General features: G+C 32.4%; 1 protein-coding gene across 4 annotated transcripts in view; it reads right to left on the reverse strand.

Moving 5' to 3' along the window:
• Positions 1 to 19,533, reverse strand: part of LOC125063543 — a 30,900-nt gene that overhangs the window by 4,125 nt on the left and 7,242 nt on the right. For all 4 annotated transcript variants that reach the window (XM_047670042.1, XM_047670041.1, XM_047670040.1 and 1 more), the window contains exons 2-4: positions 3,701 to 3,841; positions 2,895 to 3,047; positions 396 to 536 (exon numbers count right to left, since the gene is read on the reverse strand). In XM_047670042.1, the coding sequence (XP_047525998.1) occupies positions 396 to 536; positions 2,895 to 3,047; positions 3,701 to 3,806 (400 nt within the window). In that variant the 5' untranslated portion in view covers positions 3,807 to 3,841. The remainder of the gene's footprint in view (positions 1 to 395; positions 537 to 2,894; positions 3,048 to 3,700; positions 3,842 to 19,533) is intronic.

Raw genomic sequence — 19,533 nt, forward strand, 5'->3', positions numbered from 1 at the left:
GGAGGGCGTTAAGAACGTGTATATCAATATCGTATCCTTATTTATTGGTTTTTTGTAGCGATGCATGTATAATATATATTAAGATTTTCCGTGTATATGAATTTAGCATCCCAAATGTTAAATTGGAAATTGGTGTCTCACGATTTAACATCTGTTCTGGTTGTATCTAGAGAAGTTTTTTCATGATTATTAATGACTAGCGCAGCTTGTACTTGATTTGAAAGAAATTAGGAAACGATAGTTTATCAATGAACTAAGGTTATAAGGAGGTTATAAGGAGCTTTATCAACTGGAGCGAGTGTATCGCTGATCACAAATAATGTGCCTTATGTTTGAAAGAATACTAAAATGAGTAATTATAACCGAACAACTAAGAAGGTTGATAAAAAACTTACGGTTACACACAATGCTGCCATCCACTGACACCTCAGCGATCAATTCATACTTGCACACGCATCGATCGTTCCTACACTCAGTTTTGAACACAACGTCCTCACACTGCTCATTGAAAATACAGCTTTCGTTGATGCCAGCAGCTACAAATTTAAATTATTTAATTAGTAATAAATTGTTCTTTTAATATTAATAAAAGCCTTTTATTTCAGATGCTTTTTACACTTAAACATATTTATATTTCTATCTCATTCTTTTTAGCTATTAGCTAGTGCCCTCTTTTGGCAAAGCCCTTCTCTAAATCCCGCCATTCCTGTCTGCGCTGTGCCACTCTCTACCATATACCACCTGCTGTTTCCTTCATTCGGTCTATCCACCTTCTAAATTGTCTTCGTCTTTTTCGTTTATTGTACCTTGGGCACCAGTTTGGTACTTTCTTGCTCCACTTTTCTGATCCTCTTGCCATGTGCCCCGCCCATTTCCACTTAAGTTTATTTATTTTTGTGATTACATCGGATACTGTTGTTCTTTTTAATTACGTATCTTTTTATCTATTCTTTTCTTCCCTATCATACATCGTTCCATCGATTTTTGATACACCAGGATGCTGCGCTTTAGTGGGCGCCCAAGTTTGAGATATGTTAGTACAGGTTGTATACAAGTATTGAAAAGTTCAAATAAAACATATACATAGACGATATAAAGTAAATTTTAGAAAACTACTAGTGTCGTTCGCAATTATATCCAAGTCAGCCTTGCGATTCTGTAACTCACTTTTCGAACTCACATAGCGGTTTTCGCAGCGGCGGTCACGCTCAAATCAGTCGTCAATCATTTTATGATTTGGCATTTTGATAAGGTTGCCTTGTAGTTTATTGTTTATCAGAATGCCAAAGCGGGCAGTTCTAGATTTTAGGATGAGGTTGTCTAGGAGTAGCGTATGGCGTCTAGGTATGCTGGTTTATAGAAATCTGTGTTATGGTATTACAGTACCCCACATTGCAACTGCTATATGAAATACAAAAATTAACATAGCACGTGAAAATGCATGCCTACAAGTCACCACCAAATTGTCTAGCTTGCGTGTATATATTGACATTATTCAAACAGAGGCAAGACAAAAGAAGGAAACAACAGTTTTTAATAGACAGGTATGCAGGACAACTAACCACGACTGCATTAGATCGATATAAGCCAAAGTTGTAGATGGCGTGTCGTCACCACGTCAGTTCTTTGTTCTAGTAATTACTTGCACAATTTATAACACATTTATTATTAATTTAATTCTGATAATACCTCGCAACAAGGCTGAAAATTATTATAGTTTTTAGTTTCTTGTGCTGCGAAAGAGTAATAAAACAATGCGGCAAAAATACTCGTATACAGAGCCTTCAGATCTCAAATAATCATAATTATTTTCTGAATTTGTATATTTAATGTATACTAATTCTAATATGTCTTCTACATATTCTTCATCTATATTATCATAAATAGTGAGGAGAACTGTTTATTTGTATGTTAATTCTATATGAATTTAGAAAGTTATTCCAATACAAATCTCATGATAAAATATCCAAGCAGTGTCCAAAATCGTGAGTCGAAATGGTTTTGTGTCTACATGATTAATATAAATGCATCAATGTTTTAATATAAATCAGTATTGTACCAACACTCGTATTAAATAGTTGTGTCCTGAAGAGCCTCGTTTCATTACAATACTCAGTACCTTATATGGACATAGGTACTAATATCAAATAAGGAACATTTTCATATCCCTTACATGTGAATTAAAATAGTGTTAGGAAGACGGACGAAATTACCTAAAACCAATTGCTGAAAGAAGTATACTATAATATCTATAAGAGATAGAGAAACTTGAAGTAAGTTAAATATCTCTTGAAAATTTTATAAATGTTAGGCTGATGAAGAAAGTTTGGTTTTTATTTACTAAATTTTTCATTTTGCTTTGAAGCATTTCATTATTTTGCGCAACCATCAAAAAGTTTTATTCTATTTTTACTTCTCTATATTTCAGTTTACACTAGGGTCACTAAACATACAACATTCCCTCCGAAACAGCATACCCGTGTAACAGTTATGGAACCTTTTTATGGTAATAATACATGCTTTCCATACCACTGTATTTCTTTCTGAATAAAGCGTTCAGTAAGCGTTTCGGTTACTTAGGCTAAATAGTAAAAATAAGTCTTTAAATCAGTTATGTATTAGGTAATTGGACAAAACGTTTGTAGCTGATTTGCACTTATATAAATAATTGTTAATCTGTCATCAAATATTTTACATATAAACATTTTTAATAAATAGTGTGTACGTATAGATATTATTTTTATAAAACCGTGGATTACAATTTTAAGCACAACAATTTTACAAACTATAAAAAGAGAGAAATACAGAGTAGTCGATATTTTCCTAAATATCTGACAAAATTAGTTAACACAAATTAATGGATACAATAATATTACCATATTACTGCCACTTACGTTTTCCACATTTATCCACATGATTAGTGACCGGTACATCAGGGTGACAGCGACAGATCTTATGCACCTCATCACACACGGAGTCAGGGTAACCACACTCCATCACCGTTGAACATGTGTCACCATACATCATCTTTCCACGTTTTGAGGGATCTGAAAATTATATAATAAATGTGCTCTTACTGAAAGCTGATTTATACAGTTTTGTATTAACTTTCTAATTATATGCATGTAAAACAATGTACATGGCCTTGGACACAGTTTGGTCATTTTTCTTTATAGATAAGTAGGCCTTCTTTTCCTCCGTCGCATGAACAAGTATACAATGACACAAAAAAGTTATAGAAATTGACCCATTAAGGACCTATCTGGTCGCATACCTATCGTATTTAATGGTAAAATTCACGTGTATTTTTTCTCTGTTCAATTCGATACATATGTTAGTTGATTTTTTCCATAAACAAATATGTTCCTGATTTAATTTCGAAGCGAATTATTACTGAAACATCAACCCCAGTCGTCAAATGTATATTATATAAACCAGCCAACTAAGACTCAGCTACGATTCAGCGTTTAATAGATTCTGAGCGACACAGATGTCTAATGCTAAGGCTAATACCTTATCGGCTATCAGACGAATAATTACGTCATTAATGGCATTAATGTAGGTGAGCTGCTACTTAATTACTACGTTCACAGTTACTGAAACAATATTAGGATACTTAAACAAAACGACTATTAACTGATGTTTGTCTTAAGTACATATTGAACTGTTGAAATATCCAATAACTAATGTAAATATTTACCAAACACAGCGACGGTAGTAACATCCAGCTCGGCCAAGGAGGGCGCGAGCGCCAGCAGCGCTGTGAGCGCGGCCAGCAACGCCCGCCCACACCTCGGGGCCCCCATGCCTCCCGCTGCGCCCGCGTCACATGCCAATACACCTGAAATATAATAATAAATACGTTATAAAAAAACCTGTTTGCTATATAGCATAACTTTGTTACTTGTCTCTCACGCAGGTCACAGTTGAACCGAGTGCGAAAGGTGCGGCGAGTGGGGGTAGGTAGCATCGCTTGAGCGTCAAACGTCACTGAGAATAACATGGAGGCGGGGATGTAAAACAAAAGAAATGATGACTCATTTGTTTATGAGTTTGATAGGTTGGTTAAAAGGAAAGAGGGATCGTGTCGGGTGTCTGAAATTGGAACAGACATGCAGTTGACCAATGATAAGCAAACTTATATTTATTATTATAGATCTTTTTGCATCTATTATCTACGGAACGCTTTGATCTATCGGTCAATAGTTCTAGTTATATTGTAATAATTTATTTTGTTATCTTTGAAGTGTCGTGAATAATGGTAAATGAGGTAAATCACAGAACAGATTTTATTTATTTTTTTACTTATGTAACTTTAATGACGTTGTGGTTTATGAAATTTTCTTTTGAATAATTGTAATATAGAGGAAGGGGAAAACTTGCTGAGTTTCTTGCCCGTTCTTCTCAGAACAAGGCCTCCTGGTAGTTTTGCGAACGGATGGCGTAGTCTTGCTCTTTCGCGAATTTTGTAAACGTTTTTGACATTCATAGGCATGCCCTAAGATGCATCTAAACTGAATAAACGTATTTTGATTTGATGGATTTGAATATTAAAATAAAAATACTAATATCTATTTTACTAATAATTATAAGTTTTCTTAATTTTCAGTAGCATTTTTCGAATAATTTGATTAGCTAATTTACATATAAAATTTAAAAGAATTATTAAAATACAAACTGTAAACATACCCATACTAATCTACTAACGGTTGCTAAGCACCTAGACCTCATAACGTAATCCTTGATGACCACAAAATTTACATAAAGGTTAATTTACTATATAGCATTTATAATCTCATTGACCCTTTGAAGCCTTTACCTGATTTATATTTTAAGTTAAAACAAAATTAAATAGAGTTGTTTATTAACAATATAAATAATAGAATTATGTAAAATATTTCATTATGAATTCATTGCACTTTAATATACCCGTATTTTGTATGTATTTCATCGAGACGTTCTTTAAAAGCAGCCAAAGTCAAGTCAAAGTCAAAAATCATTTAATAATATAAGTAACACAATGTACACTTTTGAACGTCAAAAAAGAAATGTATATGAAATGCTTCTAACTTTACAATTAGTGCCAGTTCTCAAATCAAGACAAACGCCAATTGTTTTTACTTAACATCCTACTAATGTTATAAACGCGAAAGTTTGTAAGTATGGATGGATGTTTATTACTCTTTCACGACAAAACTGCTGAATGGATTTTAATTAAACTTTATAATAATATAGCTTATATATCACAATAACACATAGGCTACAATTTATAAAGATATTGTGTAAATTGTCCAAAATATCAAGTAAGTAAGAAAAAATCTACCAACTGCGAGCTATTCTGGTGTGCGCTGCCAAAACAGCTAGAGTTACACATAATATGTAATGTATGATGGAAATGTTTATCTTAAATAGTCCTACAAAAAGCCCGCCACAGCATATATCCATATGTTATGTTTAAGTCATTATAGCTAAAATAGTGAACCATAACCAAAAATTGATAATTTATTTCAAATACACATTTGGTAGTAATAAATTGATTCCTAAATGAAATTAGATACTTTTATCGCTTCTGGTATTTAAAGTAGATATAATATGTATGCTACATCATTTGGACAAATATTATTTTAATCCTGCGCAGACGAAGTCGCGGGCACCAGCTAGTATAAGACAAAGACGGAGGACGCGCGTTGGAATCGATTTTAAATATTCCACTTTTGTTTTAATCACTATCCGTAAACCTCTCAGAACAGCTAGCTGGACATAAAGTTCTTTCTAGAACTTACTATTTCTTCCTTATATCTGTCTAAGATCACTTTCATACGAGTGCCCTGTGACTACAGCGTGATTCGTTACAACCAATTTATAATAACAAGCGTAGCCTAGCAATATGTTGTCATATCATAATTAAATTTCTCGTATTAAGTGTACTATCTGCTTTATAAATCTAAATTACTATTCTTAACAAAAATATTAAATAATCGATGTTCGATAGCTTCTGCAAATAAGCTTGAACTTTATCTATCACACTCGACACTACGATTATTTATCTTTAATTTCTTAAAGACTTAAATAGAGATTTTTTTAACTCATAAAATTGACTCATTCCATTTTTACTAGACATATTTCTTTCTATCGAATTATACGTATGCTATAATAAAGAGATAATGCTGTACCTAAAAGTGTTATTATACTTAATAAGTTTTTTGCAAATTATTAATATGGAACATATTTATACGAAATCGTACTAATACTATAAAAAAATATAAATATAGTTTAAGTAAATGATACAAGATACATACTGTCTTTAATATACTGTAGAATTTTTTAATACCATCACAAAGTTACGCAGTTTGACACACATGTAATCTCGTTCAGAAAACCCTTTTTTATCAAGGGGTGTTCACTTGCACAAGGGGTTACCTTAGAACCCAACGTTTTGAAATAACCTATGGGCGTCTAAACACTATTTCGAACATAAACTACAAAACTAACTAATGTTACGTTTTGCGGTATCATTCTGCAGTTCACTGTTGATAAATTTTGAGTCATTTCCGTCTCCGTGTTTGACATTTACTATCAAAACTTTATGAACTATGCACACGAAATTCAGTACATCGTTTTGTATTTAATGGGGCTCAAAACCGTGGTGGATCTGTTTTAAAGCGCTGGCATAGATGAAAAGTATTAATAGCATTTTGTGATGCTACAAAAATGATGTATATATGCTATTGTTTCGTTTCAATGCCAAGATTCTCCTTTTTCTTCTTGGTAAAATGGTACCTATCTATATCTTAGATAAGTGTTACAATTCGATTCTTTGTTTATTTACCTTTGATTTTATTAACAAGCATTATAATGCTATAATATATTATAATGCGATTGGTCAACAGGTATTTGACCAACCAAGCATGAGGTTTTACGTTAATATTTATTTATCAAATTCGTGAAGAAACTACAGTAAATTTATTTTTCGACATCTCATTATACGTATTATTTTAAACCCATTTTGACGACGCTATAATTATCAGCCACTTACAAGGGAGCTTCAATCTACAAGAAAAACATTTATACAAATTAAACTCGGTGCTGGAAATGATTCCAGAATACAACATTTTGTTAAATTAAATTTACTGTGGATCGGGAATGTTGCAGCTAAAAGTTCTCTTTAAAATACGATGGTTTTATTTATCATTTTGATATACTTATGAGCTTAGATCACTGGAGAAGATTTTTATCTAAGGATTAAAAGATTTTTAAGGAATTTAAGTATAAAAAGTACGTTTAAAGTATTTTAGTAATTAAAGTATAAAGTAAGCAATAGTATTTGTTTTTAATTTGTTAAGGTTTACATGTTTCACAAATATAAGATAAAATATTACAAATATTCTTAACCATAATGTAAGTTTATTAATTAGACTTTTCAAAGAAAAAGGTGTTTATTTGTCCATTACTAAGATTGTTTGAAAAGCGGCTTCTCCGCATTACTTAAAAAACAAACAAAATATTACGCGTCGAAGTTTTTCGTCCAATTAGATTTGAGAATTTGGCATCATACTAATGGAATTTTAATACCACAAATGCAAAAATAATTCTATAAAATTGCTTCATCAATCACTCGCAGAAATAAAATCGCTACGTAGTTGGCTAGCGACAGCTTTGTTACAATTTGCCTTGAAATCGATATAGGGATACATTAGGAAATGTATTTTCTCACAAAATCAACAGTACTTACGACAGAAGTAATATGATCACTATGAAAAGTCTTGCACTATGGCCTAGTGACCCTTCTAACGAACACATAATATATTATAATAACGTCCTATCACAATAATTTTTATCTGTGTAAATTTAAAAAATCAAATAAAACTTACTGTAAAATGCGAATTTATTACAGTACTTACATAATACTAGGTTTCAATTGCGTTTCAGCAATCCTGGTCAGGGCCATACTGCCATCCAGTTGACAGATAAGAAATTGATATTACAATTAGAGTCTGAATGTTGTCATATTTACGCAGTCTATAACCGGGAAATCGAGACAAACATGCAGCGAACTTTGAAATACCAACTGAACTAATAGTAATTTGCGATATCATTGGAAAGTATAAAAACTATTCTAAATATAGACGGTTCCGATTTGAGTAGGTCGTGAAGATAACTAAACTAGACTGCGTGTTTTATTTTTATTTGCTATAAAATACAGAGTTCAATTTTTTATTAGGCATTTAATAAGAACTTTTATTCTAGTATTATAAAGGTCTTAATGCGTTTGTGCCGTGTGAGCCTTTTAAATGTGTCTCTCCATACAATGATTTAAGAATGTGTGGAGGAAGAATGTTGTGAGCTTCATTCGACCTAAAGGAAGGATCTTCGACTTGTCTAACAACAGACTGGCCGACCCAAATGACCCAATGGTTGAGTCGAGTTGTACTCGTACGTATTCTTAGCGGTCGGAATAACTTTGATAGCGCGATGCAGCGTGACGTTTCGTAGTGATTTGTAGCCATAGATAAACTTGTAGGTGTCGCTACAAATGGTTAAAAATGTCTAAACGCTAGATTTGATTTGGTTGTTTCGTCTAGCATGGGTCTCTCGGTAACGTGATGCTGTAGCAATATTTTTTAGACATATTTTAATAACGAATAGGAGGAAAATGCATATTGCTACCAGAACAATGCTTTTCGTGCATTGTTTAGTGCAAGTTCTCATTAATTAGTACAGAATCGAGCTTGGCCCGTGAAAAGAGTATAATAGTATGGAACGAAATAATTAAAACGTTGTGCGTGCGACACGCTTGGAAAACCCCATTTTAATCAATGCGGATTTTGCTAACAATACAGATTAACATATTTTGTAATTGTTAAAAATTCACAATATACGAGAATGAATGTTTTCATATTTGCGTCGATGAAATAATTAAAATGTTCATCAGCGTAAAGCGAGCCTTTGTTTGAATGAATGAAAAAATAAAATACTTTTGAAATGAAGCGTAACTCTACAAATTTCTGTATTTTACGTTGCTATTTAAATGCTAATCAACTAAATTGAGCTTTGTGAATGTTAGTTTATATATCACGCGTGTAATTTAGAAAAGTACACTGTGCGCTGCATTCAGCACAGTTTACCAAGTCACTTCAGACCAAATTACATTCTGTGACAGCTATTAAGAAATATGACGTATTGCATTGCTCTATGGTTGTGTTTTGTTTGTCAACGTCACGCATGCGTAGTAGTGGTACCGCAGTGCGCGGCGCCTTACCGACGAGCTTAAGCGTGAGCTTCCATCATTAAAGCGGAAAACCGTGACGTATGTACAAATGTTTGCAATGTTACAAACATTTGATCCAACTTGCACTACAAAAAGCCTGCAGCCTGGGTGTAAATGACCGAGTGACCTATAATTCGTTATTCACGTGAATATGTTGGTTTTTACTGGCCGTGGGCATCGAATCGTTGTACTAAATATATTATAATTATTTTATTCTAAAAAGATGACCTAGTTTTATGATTCATTATTTGTGTAATATTGAGAGAATGAAGAACCCAATTACGACGGAGCTTTGATTCTCAGTAATTAAAGTTTAACGGTTGATGAACTCGAGAGATGTGATCAGAATATCAGAAATTCTATGATTACTATAAAATATTGACTGGTCTTTCTCATGGTATTGATATTGACACTTGACAACGGGTTTGCACTGTATTCAAACACAATATGCAAATCTATATATATAAAAATGAAACCCGTTTTCCGTTGTCACGACATAACATGAAAACGGCTTGACCGATTTGTCTGATTTTTTATATAATATTCCTTGAAGTACGAGGATGGTTTAACTTTTCTATATTCCCATACAAAATATGCGTAATAATACTTAAAAGTCAATTTGAACTTTAATTCCATATCATAGACTTCAAGTGTTAGTGGAGGGGTTCCGGGAAGGTAAATTTTTATTTTTGCAAAATGTATTTGTTGTCTTATCAACCCGAATAGCAGAATAAGTATTTAAAAAAAAAAGAATAGACTGTTAGGCGGTACGATGTTCGCCAGGCCAGCTAGTACACAATAAAAATTTATGAATTATTTTATTTTATTAGCTAATTTTGATACGTATATAAAAAGTACATATAGACTCAAGTTAAAGAATAAAGGATATTAAATAAATAAATCCATTAATGTACAAATCGGTTTTGAACCGACGACTCAGAGATGAGTCGAGAGACATTATATTAATTCAATATATTCAATTCACATTAATTGCTGAAGAATTTTTTGTTCCACTTTTAATTCCACAAAATGTAATATGGCCTTGCAAATGTATAATATTACTGCTATTAAGTCATTAAAACTTTCTTGGTACAAATTCTCGAAAGATGTATACAGTTTTCAGTATTACACTTAGGAAAGCTTAATGGATGGTTGTTATAAAGTTTTTAATTCTACAGACATGCGAATGCAAGCTAAATCATTCCACTAATATCCAATGTTTAATATGCATATTCTAAGTGCAAAAGTATGTATACAAAGAAATTTACTGGCTTATTGAAGTGAAACTTCTTTATCGGGGTTGGAAAAAAATTTAGTGTAACATTTTTTCGTTACGCGTCACATTTTTCTTGTCCCTACCACGGTTGATCCGAAGAGATTCGAAGCCATTAATAACAAAAATATATAATAACGATAACAATGATAGTAATAATTCTATTACAATTAATGAAATTCTGTAATAATCTTAGTAGTAATAAGGTAAAATGAAATAATTGTATTTGTATTCATGTCTATGATAATAAAAGCCTTTTGTTAAACTTTATTTAACTAATTTCGATAAGTCGCATATAGTAGATCATTTTTCGAAAAATATGGTCATAAAGAAGTTTCACTTCTTACGTGTGTACACCTAGTACACGCACACATTTTTTTTATTTTGACATGATTTTTCTAAGAAATTGAAATTATATTCAACTCTATTTTAGGAAGTTGGCGGTTGAAACCCTCAGATAACTTCATAAAGCCGTCTAGTGTCAGGTGAATTTCTCTGGCCGTGTCGGACATATGTCACATCGGGCTAAGAGTTGTGGAATATAAATGTACGTACACATTTAAATGTTTGTGTCATGCCCCCGTGACCGAATGAGGAGAATTATTATTTTTAACATTACAAACGAGCAGCGAGCAGTGTTGCCCTAGTGGCTTCATACCTGGGTTCGTAGGTTCGATCCCCGGCTGTGCACCAATGGACTTTCTTTCTTTGTGCTCGAACGGTGAAGGAAAAATACATCGTGAGGAAACCGAAATCTCTTAGACCCAAAAAGTCGACGGCGTGTGTCAGGCACTGGAGGCTGATCACTTACTTGCCTCTATTAGATTTAAAAACTATAATGAAACAGATTCAAAAATCTGAGGCCAAGACCTAAAGAGGTTGTAGCGCCACTGATTTATTTATTATTTAATATTACAAAGGTTCATGGAAAATTTATTTCCTTAGTAATTAGATTTTTTTAAACCTATGACAAAAGGCTACTTTCTTTCTTATTATTATAAGCTGTCTTGAAGTATCTGCGTACAAGTTATACCACCATTGCGTTCCCAATAAAAGCTTCAAATTGGCTTGATTTTGCTCTTATCACTGTGGTCTTGTTTTTAATGTAAATAAATGTAACGAAACATTGGGAAACCATTTCGAGGTTGTTGTAGGTACCATTACAGCCTTCTTCTGGTGCCACTTTAATGTTAAATGTCTCAAAAGTTCCTCGGCGAATGTAGGTATTGCCTGTTTATTTAAACCTTATCTTTATATTTTATTTATTTAATTTTAGTTATAGTTGCATGTTATTTTTAGTATCTTTTTGTTAATTAATTATGCATCTCTTGTACTTTACCCTCTGTAGGTGTTTCTTTTTTTTCTATTGATCCATTTTAGGGTTGCCTGGAAGAAATCGCCTGTTAGCGATAAGGCCGCCCGTTGCCTAATAACTTATGTAACCTACTTACTTTTTGATTTTTTTCTATTTGTATAATTATGTGTATTATGGCAATGAAGTATAAATAAATAAATAAATATTGCCGATCCACTTCGTTCGTTCCGCAACCACGACTTCTTCCTTCTACCAGCCCGTCTCTGTCACGGTTCGGTAGCCAGAGCCTCGTCAGTGAGCCTCCTTACTCCCCTTACCCAATTTAAATATGTGGAGAACAATTTCTTCCAATACTCCGTAGTTATTTTCCTTCTCCGTAATTCAAAATAATCAGACAGCCATTACAGCCCGAAATCCATAAATTACATTTTACTTTTTGTCAGTATCAGTAAATTATTCACTCAATAAAGATGTTTAGTAAATGTACAATCTTTCGCATCTTATGGAAGAAGCTGTCAACTTGAATAAATGAGGCCCAGTCGATTTTTATTCATGATTCGGAGTCAAGCGCCGCTGAAATTAGCGTTTCCAAAGCGCCGGTTTTTTATCACGGCCTCCGAGTAATTATCTTTTGTCAAGAAAAATCAGAAGTGCCACTTATCATTGTCTTTTTCTGTTAACATAAGCTGAATTATATCCGTGTGCTCTTTAGGAAATGTCAAAGATCTTTTTTATTTTTTTCTTAATTTCAAGTTGATTCTATTTTCGTCGATTGTGTGATAAATCGTATGAAATTCTTGATATTTAGTAAAGTGATACGAGTTAAAATACAATACGGAGCAGTATGTCAAATCTAAAACGTAATAAGCACTCCGTGTGATTTGGGACTAGCGATAGCATCGCCACATGCATCGTTCGAATAGAATACGTCTAGGAAATAATATAAACACAATTGAAAATCGTGCTTTAAGCTGACGAAACCTGAAATTACCGACGAATCTATGGTAAAATTCGTGCTAAGGCCTCTGAAGATTTTATGAGTAGTGTCATCCAAAAACCAAAAAAAAATTTGTATGACCGCTATAATTGTTGTATCGCTCTCGAAGGCAACTATATTGAATAATCAAATCAAATGAAATGTTTTCTGTTAGCGAACTTATCAGCCCACAGAGAAGTATTTCTCCCATATGCTATATCTAATACATTTTAACTTAAGGGTGTTATATTTTATAATCGTCTTACCTCTTATTAAAAAAAAGTCTAATTGCGCCGTTTTAACTAAAGTGTCTTCATCACAGCGTAAACAAATGTAATTAGATTGATTAAGTTTCTACGGAAAAGCAGTTTAATCTCGACTCGAATCTTACCCTAAAACGAGCGTTATCTATATGAGAGATACACAATAGTGAGAATAAGTTATAGAAGTTTGGATATTGCAGATAGTGTATACTACAAATACATATGATATAAAGTGTTACGACATAATTGTTTGCTTATATGTATACTAGCTGACCCCGCGAACTTCGTTTCTCCTTAATGTGATTTAACTTTGCAAACCTTTTTAGTACATGACAACATGGAACATTTTGCAATGCTACCCCAGAGACTGTTCGGTTTTCCGGAATGAAAACTTTTTAGGGTTTTCTGTGAATTTTTCGAAAAGTTTTTAATAATCAAATGAAAATTAGGGGTTGATCGTAGAGTGAAATTTAAGGGTTGTGTGTATTTTTGTACGCTGTATCATAAAAAATATAAACAAAAAATTTGGTCTAAAAAATAAATTTAGGGGTGGACCACCCTTACCATTTAGGGGGATGAAAACTAGATGTTGTCTGATTCGCAGACCTAACCGATACGCACACAAAATTTCACGAAAATTGGTCGACCCATTTCGGTGGAGTTTAATTACAAACACAATGATACGAGAATTTTATATATCAGATTTAATATGTTTTGCATGTTACATGTGAGCATAGTGAGCTACGACCCACATTGAATCATCGTTAAAAAAAAAAATCATTTCACAAGAAAATTATAGAAATAAGTACATAGTATAAAGACAGTCACAATTTGTAACCAGTCCTGCTATTTCAACGCAATCTATATCGGTTTTTCCATTTGGAAAGTCCTGGAATCAATAATACATTCTAATACGGAATTCTATTCTTGATGGCTCGGATATCGTCTCGGCTATTCACGTCGTAGAATCGAATGGTTATTAATATTCTTGTCTCAACCATTCCTTGCATATTATGCATACTTGTTTAATGTAAAACGTGAACTCATTGGAAATATTAGGACGTTTACCATTAGTAGAATTTAATTATTTTCACGAGATATATAATCTTAATACATTGAACTTAGCGTCCTTCAAGAAAAGAACGTACCAATTCTTAAAAGGCCGGCAACGCACTCGCAAGCATTGGCATTGAGAGTGTTTTTTCAACATTATTCATTAATTTAAATGTTTTCTTTATGAGTTGCTATTAAGATCCACTGTATACATATATATTAATTTATTTTATTTTATTAACATATTATTACAAAATGCTACTGTACTGCGGCAGTATCCTGCCGATGAATGCATTACATAGAAACTGGTTTGTTATTATTATAGAACAACATTATACCGGTTGTCCATAAATAAACCTTTCGTGATCACTCGAAGCTTAAAAATGCTCACCTAAAGCAATCGCAATGTACTATCAAAATTAAAATATCATTTATTCATGTAGGTAACTTAATGTTCGCTTAACGTCAGAAAAAATAACGCCCGGTTTTTTTTTTTAAATAATAATAAACAATAAGCACTAGCCAGTGGCGTAACAAAAGGGTGGCAGAGCTGGCAAAAAGCCACGGGCCCCCGAACCAAGAGGGCCCAAGAGATATTATGTTCTATGAATGAATGTGAAGTCTCCAATACGCATTGGGCTAGCGTGGGAACTACAGACCATTCCCTCTCGCCTGTGAGAGGAGGCCTATTGCCATTAGTGTGACATATACAACGTGTAATTGAGAACGCTGAAAATCTCGAAGTTTATTCAAATTTAACTGAGTAGGGCCCCATCAAAAGAATTGCCACGAAGGAAGATTTTCCACGGGCCCCAGATGGTATAGGTACGCCACTGACATTAGCTTGTGCGGTGAACATCATGTGTATAGTTGGTTGGTTAAAATTCAAAATCATTTATTCATTCAGGTAACACAATGCACGTAAATAAAGAAATACATATGAAATGCGTCTAATTTTACATTTAGTAGCCGGACAAGAAGAACCGGCAAAAACTCTCCACCACTCCGTCACTCCTACCTATTTTATTATCAGTGTTGTATTAATGATATATAGCAAAATATAAAAGCAATCGCTTTGATATTAATATTTTAGCTTCCAATTAAATAGGTAGGTTATTTGTGGGAAACTGCACGTGACTTCTACTACTATTGCTTTGAACATAAATAATGTAACATGGTTTTATATTTAATATGCAGTTCTTGAAAGCTTGTTTCGCTAAATTGTGAGAAATAGAACAAATGACGCTTCAAGTACAGAATAATGTATTAATCCTGGTGTCGGAAAACATGAGTAAGCGTTATATTTTATATTCATTATTTTATCAAACTATATAATATAATAACTAAGTAATAAATTTAATTCAAATTTCTTCATGTAGCCTTAAAACGAAGTTACTGTATATGTATTTTATGCCGTATTACAGCTTTACAATGGAGGTGTGTATATAGTATAACTACGAGTATGCTATGTAATTATCTAATATATAAAATTCTCGTATCACAATGTTCGTTCCCATACTCCTCCGAAATGGCTCGACCGATTATTATGAATTTTTTAATGCAAATTCATTAAGTCTGAAAATCGGACAACATCTATTTTTCATCCACCTAAATGTTAACGGAGGTCCCATCCCTAATTGCAGCATCTTAATTGTCACCCCTCTACATCTCATCAACCCTAATTTTTTATTATAGTAGATAGTTATTTTTATTGAACTAAAAATATGTTTCCTAGAAATAATATGGCATACATGGCAAAACGACGTTTGCCGGGTCATCTAGTACCAATATAAAATGAAGACGTAGATAAAATCAAGAATATCTCAACGCAATATTATATTACCAACAATTCTACCTTTACCATACAAACCAACTAATAATATGAATTATAATGTATCATAAAATCATAAATATAAATTGACTAAAATAAAGAGACCGTTTTCCTAGCTACATTGTTAAGTATATATTAGTATATATCTACCTCGATATAACTACCCAACAGCATTTGAATGAAGACGACAAGGTCTTATCGTGGTAGTCAGAGCGTTTCCGTTTAAAGATAACGTAATATCCGTTGCTTAGTGCGTATATCCGCTGGAGAGGTTTTAACTTCATAGAGTCTGTCTAATAATTACGTATCTTTAAGAGTTTCACCTTTCAGCCATGGACGTTGGACGCAATTTGATAAATCAAATCCAATTGTATCTTATCCGTCTTTTATACTTATCCCCCTGAACAAATAAATCATAAATTTATTTAAAGGAAACAATTTTTTTACCGGATTGAAGTTATGTATTATTATAAATTTACAATTATTTTACATAATTTTAAATAACGCGTGCTTTACAGCGTGCGTGGTCACGGTGACTGAAGACAAAAGGTGTTGAATGTCAAAAAGTATCACAGCTGTAGAAAAAGTTGTATTATCTGTATTTATTTCCCCGGATATGGTATCGACTAAAAGATGGAGGGTTTTAAACTCTAAACTGTCCGTCAAAATTTAAAATTATGAAAAAATAATTGTAAATTTATAATAATACATAACTTCAATCCGGTAAAAAAAAATTGTTTCCTATAAATGTGTAAAAGTTATGTCAATAAAAGGACAATACTATGCACAAGTTTATTATTATTAATTTGGATACCACCTCACAAAGGAGTCAAGCTACTTTAACTAACCATTATGAACAATAGCTAATCTAGAATTACTACTTAGTAAAACAATTATACTAAAAAGGTAATCAAATTTTATTGGCCAACGTTTACGATGATTTACACAAAATAAAGATTTATTCATACTCACATTCACTTTTAGGTACCTAATATGAATCATAGAACATAAACGAACTTGTCAAACCTATGACAGACGATAGATACCATTCTATAACCAGTTTGAATTTGGAAATTTATAGACGCAATCTCGAACGTGCAATCTGTGCATCGCGGTTTTGACATTTATGAACGGTTTGGTGAGGATAGAATATTGAGCTTATATTGAGCCGTTAAAATGATAAATAGAAGATCTACACGTCTATTATAAAATGCAGTTTTAATTTGTCTGTAATACATAGTCCTAAATTATTTAATTATTAAGTATACAAATATAGTGATAATTAATTACTGATTGGTGACCATTGATACTTTGGTGAAATTTTCAAAATGGGACTTGACTTCTTTCTATTGTACTGTTAAAAAAGTATTTTTAATTCTGGGAATAAATGAATATATACGAATTCTCATGGGCTTGAACAATTTAGGGGATAATGAAATAATAAAAATTATTTTGCGAATTGATTATTTATTTATAATCTATTTTCAAATATCAAATGTACTCGTCACAAGCCGTCTCGGGTTTTTAATAAATTGTAAAACGTCTATAAAAATATCGTAGAATTTTACCAGTAAAAATACATCAAAAGCTGAAACGTTGCAAAGCTTCAAATACGAGTCGATTTTCTCTTAGCTTTGAATTATTATATTGAAAAAGATTAAAAGTGTCGAGATAGAAACCGGTTTTGTTGGAAGTAATACGCGAATAACCGGTGTCCTATTTGCAATCTATGAATAGCGACTCTTACAAACACAAAGAACTACGTTTAGAAGAGGTAAAGCAGAATTTTCTTTGAAAAGGCTTAATCTTCGCTTTTCTAGAAATTTCATATTGTTTGTTGTAGCTTAGGTAGACTATTGTTACATATTATTTGTAGGCAACCCTCAGCAGGATAAACTTCCAAGGTAATATAAGAAACGTTTTGTAGCAGTTTATATTTTAATTATTAATAAAATAAGTGTATAATAAACTTAACATTATAGCGTGCTTTGATTTATCTTACAAATTAAACGTGTTGTATTTTTAAAAAAACATGTACACGCGTTAGAAGTTTTACTTCTTTTGGCGCGTTAGGGAAAATATGGAGAGAAAATTTTTACGATGCCCGCGCACACCGTCACAAAAAACCGACACCCTGAGTTGTGGTGTTAACACATTTTAAAAAAGATATTGTATTTGTGATAGCTTGGAAGTAAAACAATCCCATTGATGTGACAACAACTCTAGTGCCGATAATTTTTATCTAAAAATTATTGGCATACTCTTCGAGCTTGATAACTATAAAAGGATAATAAAGTTTGTTATAAAAAATATTCTATATAGAGTACTAACAAACGGACTAAATTCAAACGACTACTTCTTAGACGTGTTACAGCTTGCAATATTGATAATCATTTGTGATGATTTTAAATGAATTTTGATATTCGTAATTAAGTTAATTAATTCGTTTATTAAGTTTCGATATTCGTAAGAAGTTCTCCAAAATACAGAATTCGTTTATTAAGTTTCGATATTCGTAAGAAGTTCTCCAAAATACAGATATATAGAAATACGCAACGAGCGAGCTACTAAGCTTTAAATCTAGTATTCAGTAGTGGTAGAAAAACTAGTTCTACTAGTGATTTTTTTAGACCATGTAATAAGACTTATATATTAGCTGTGTTTCTTGTTTACCTCGTATTCTTTAACTTATTTTGGAACGTGCCATTCATGTATATTTTATAAAATAACCTTCGCCAATTTCAAAAACTCGGTTAAAATTTGACAATGAGTTCTAAGTCTCGCTTCAGAAAAGTCTTTCAATTTGGAAGCTGATCTCTAGAATGTGTTCAACTTGGCCCAAATTTATTGGGTACAATAGAACCTTATTCAGTTTAAAAGGACTATTGTAACTGTATTGACTCGATGGCGAATTGTTCGGCGAGTGACCACGCTTTACTATTTTACGTCATGTAAATCAATTTTTTTATTGAGTAAAAAAAATACCGAGAAAGCATTCTTTCGACGCAGTGAATATCACATATTTACATATAAAATTAATAATTCATAAAGCAAAATGTTTTACGTTTAGAAGAAATATATATCAAAGTGTCTTACAAATTTTTAAATTAAAGAATCTTTTTATAATGATAAATATACTTGCTTGCGAATTCTTCAATGTGTAATTAAAATAAATATTCTTACTAACGTGTATTTCGTAAGGGATATCAGAAGATAGTAAAATCTAAAAACCACACTGTTTCTCATTTTAGTAGTCAATTAAAATGTCTTAGAATGTCTTAGCATGACTAAAATGAACTTTTGAAAAACGAAGCTGTTTTCTCTAAACTAGTTTCGTTATTCAAAAGTGTATAAGAATACAGCGATTTTTTTTTCACCAGCAACGTAAAAGCCTGATTTTAAAAAAGATTTAGCCATAAAGTTCAAAGCAAGGTTAATTGCTCAAATTCATTAAAACGTAAGCTTTTGTCTTTACTAGCGCATGATACCAGCTGGCACAAGCCTTCAAGTATTAAAATATTCACACTGATATGGGTTCAGAACTCAAACCGATT

This window comes from Pieris napi, chromosome 3 (assembly GCF_905475465.1).
Source record: "Pieris napi chromosome 3, ilPieNapi1.2, whole genome shotgun sequence".
Lineage (NCBI taxonomy): Eukaryota > Metazoa > Arthropoda > Insecta > Lepidoptera > Pieridae > Pieris > Pieris napi.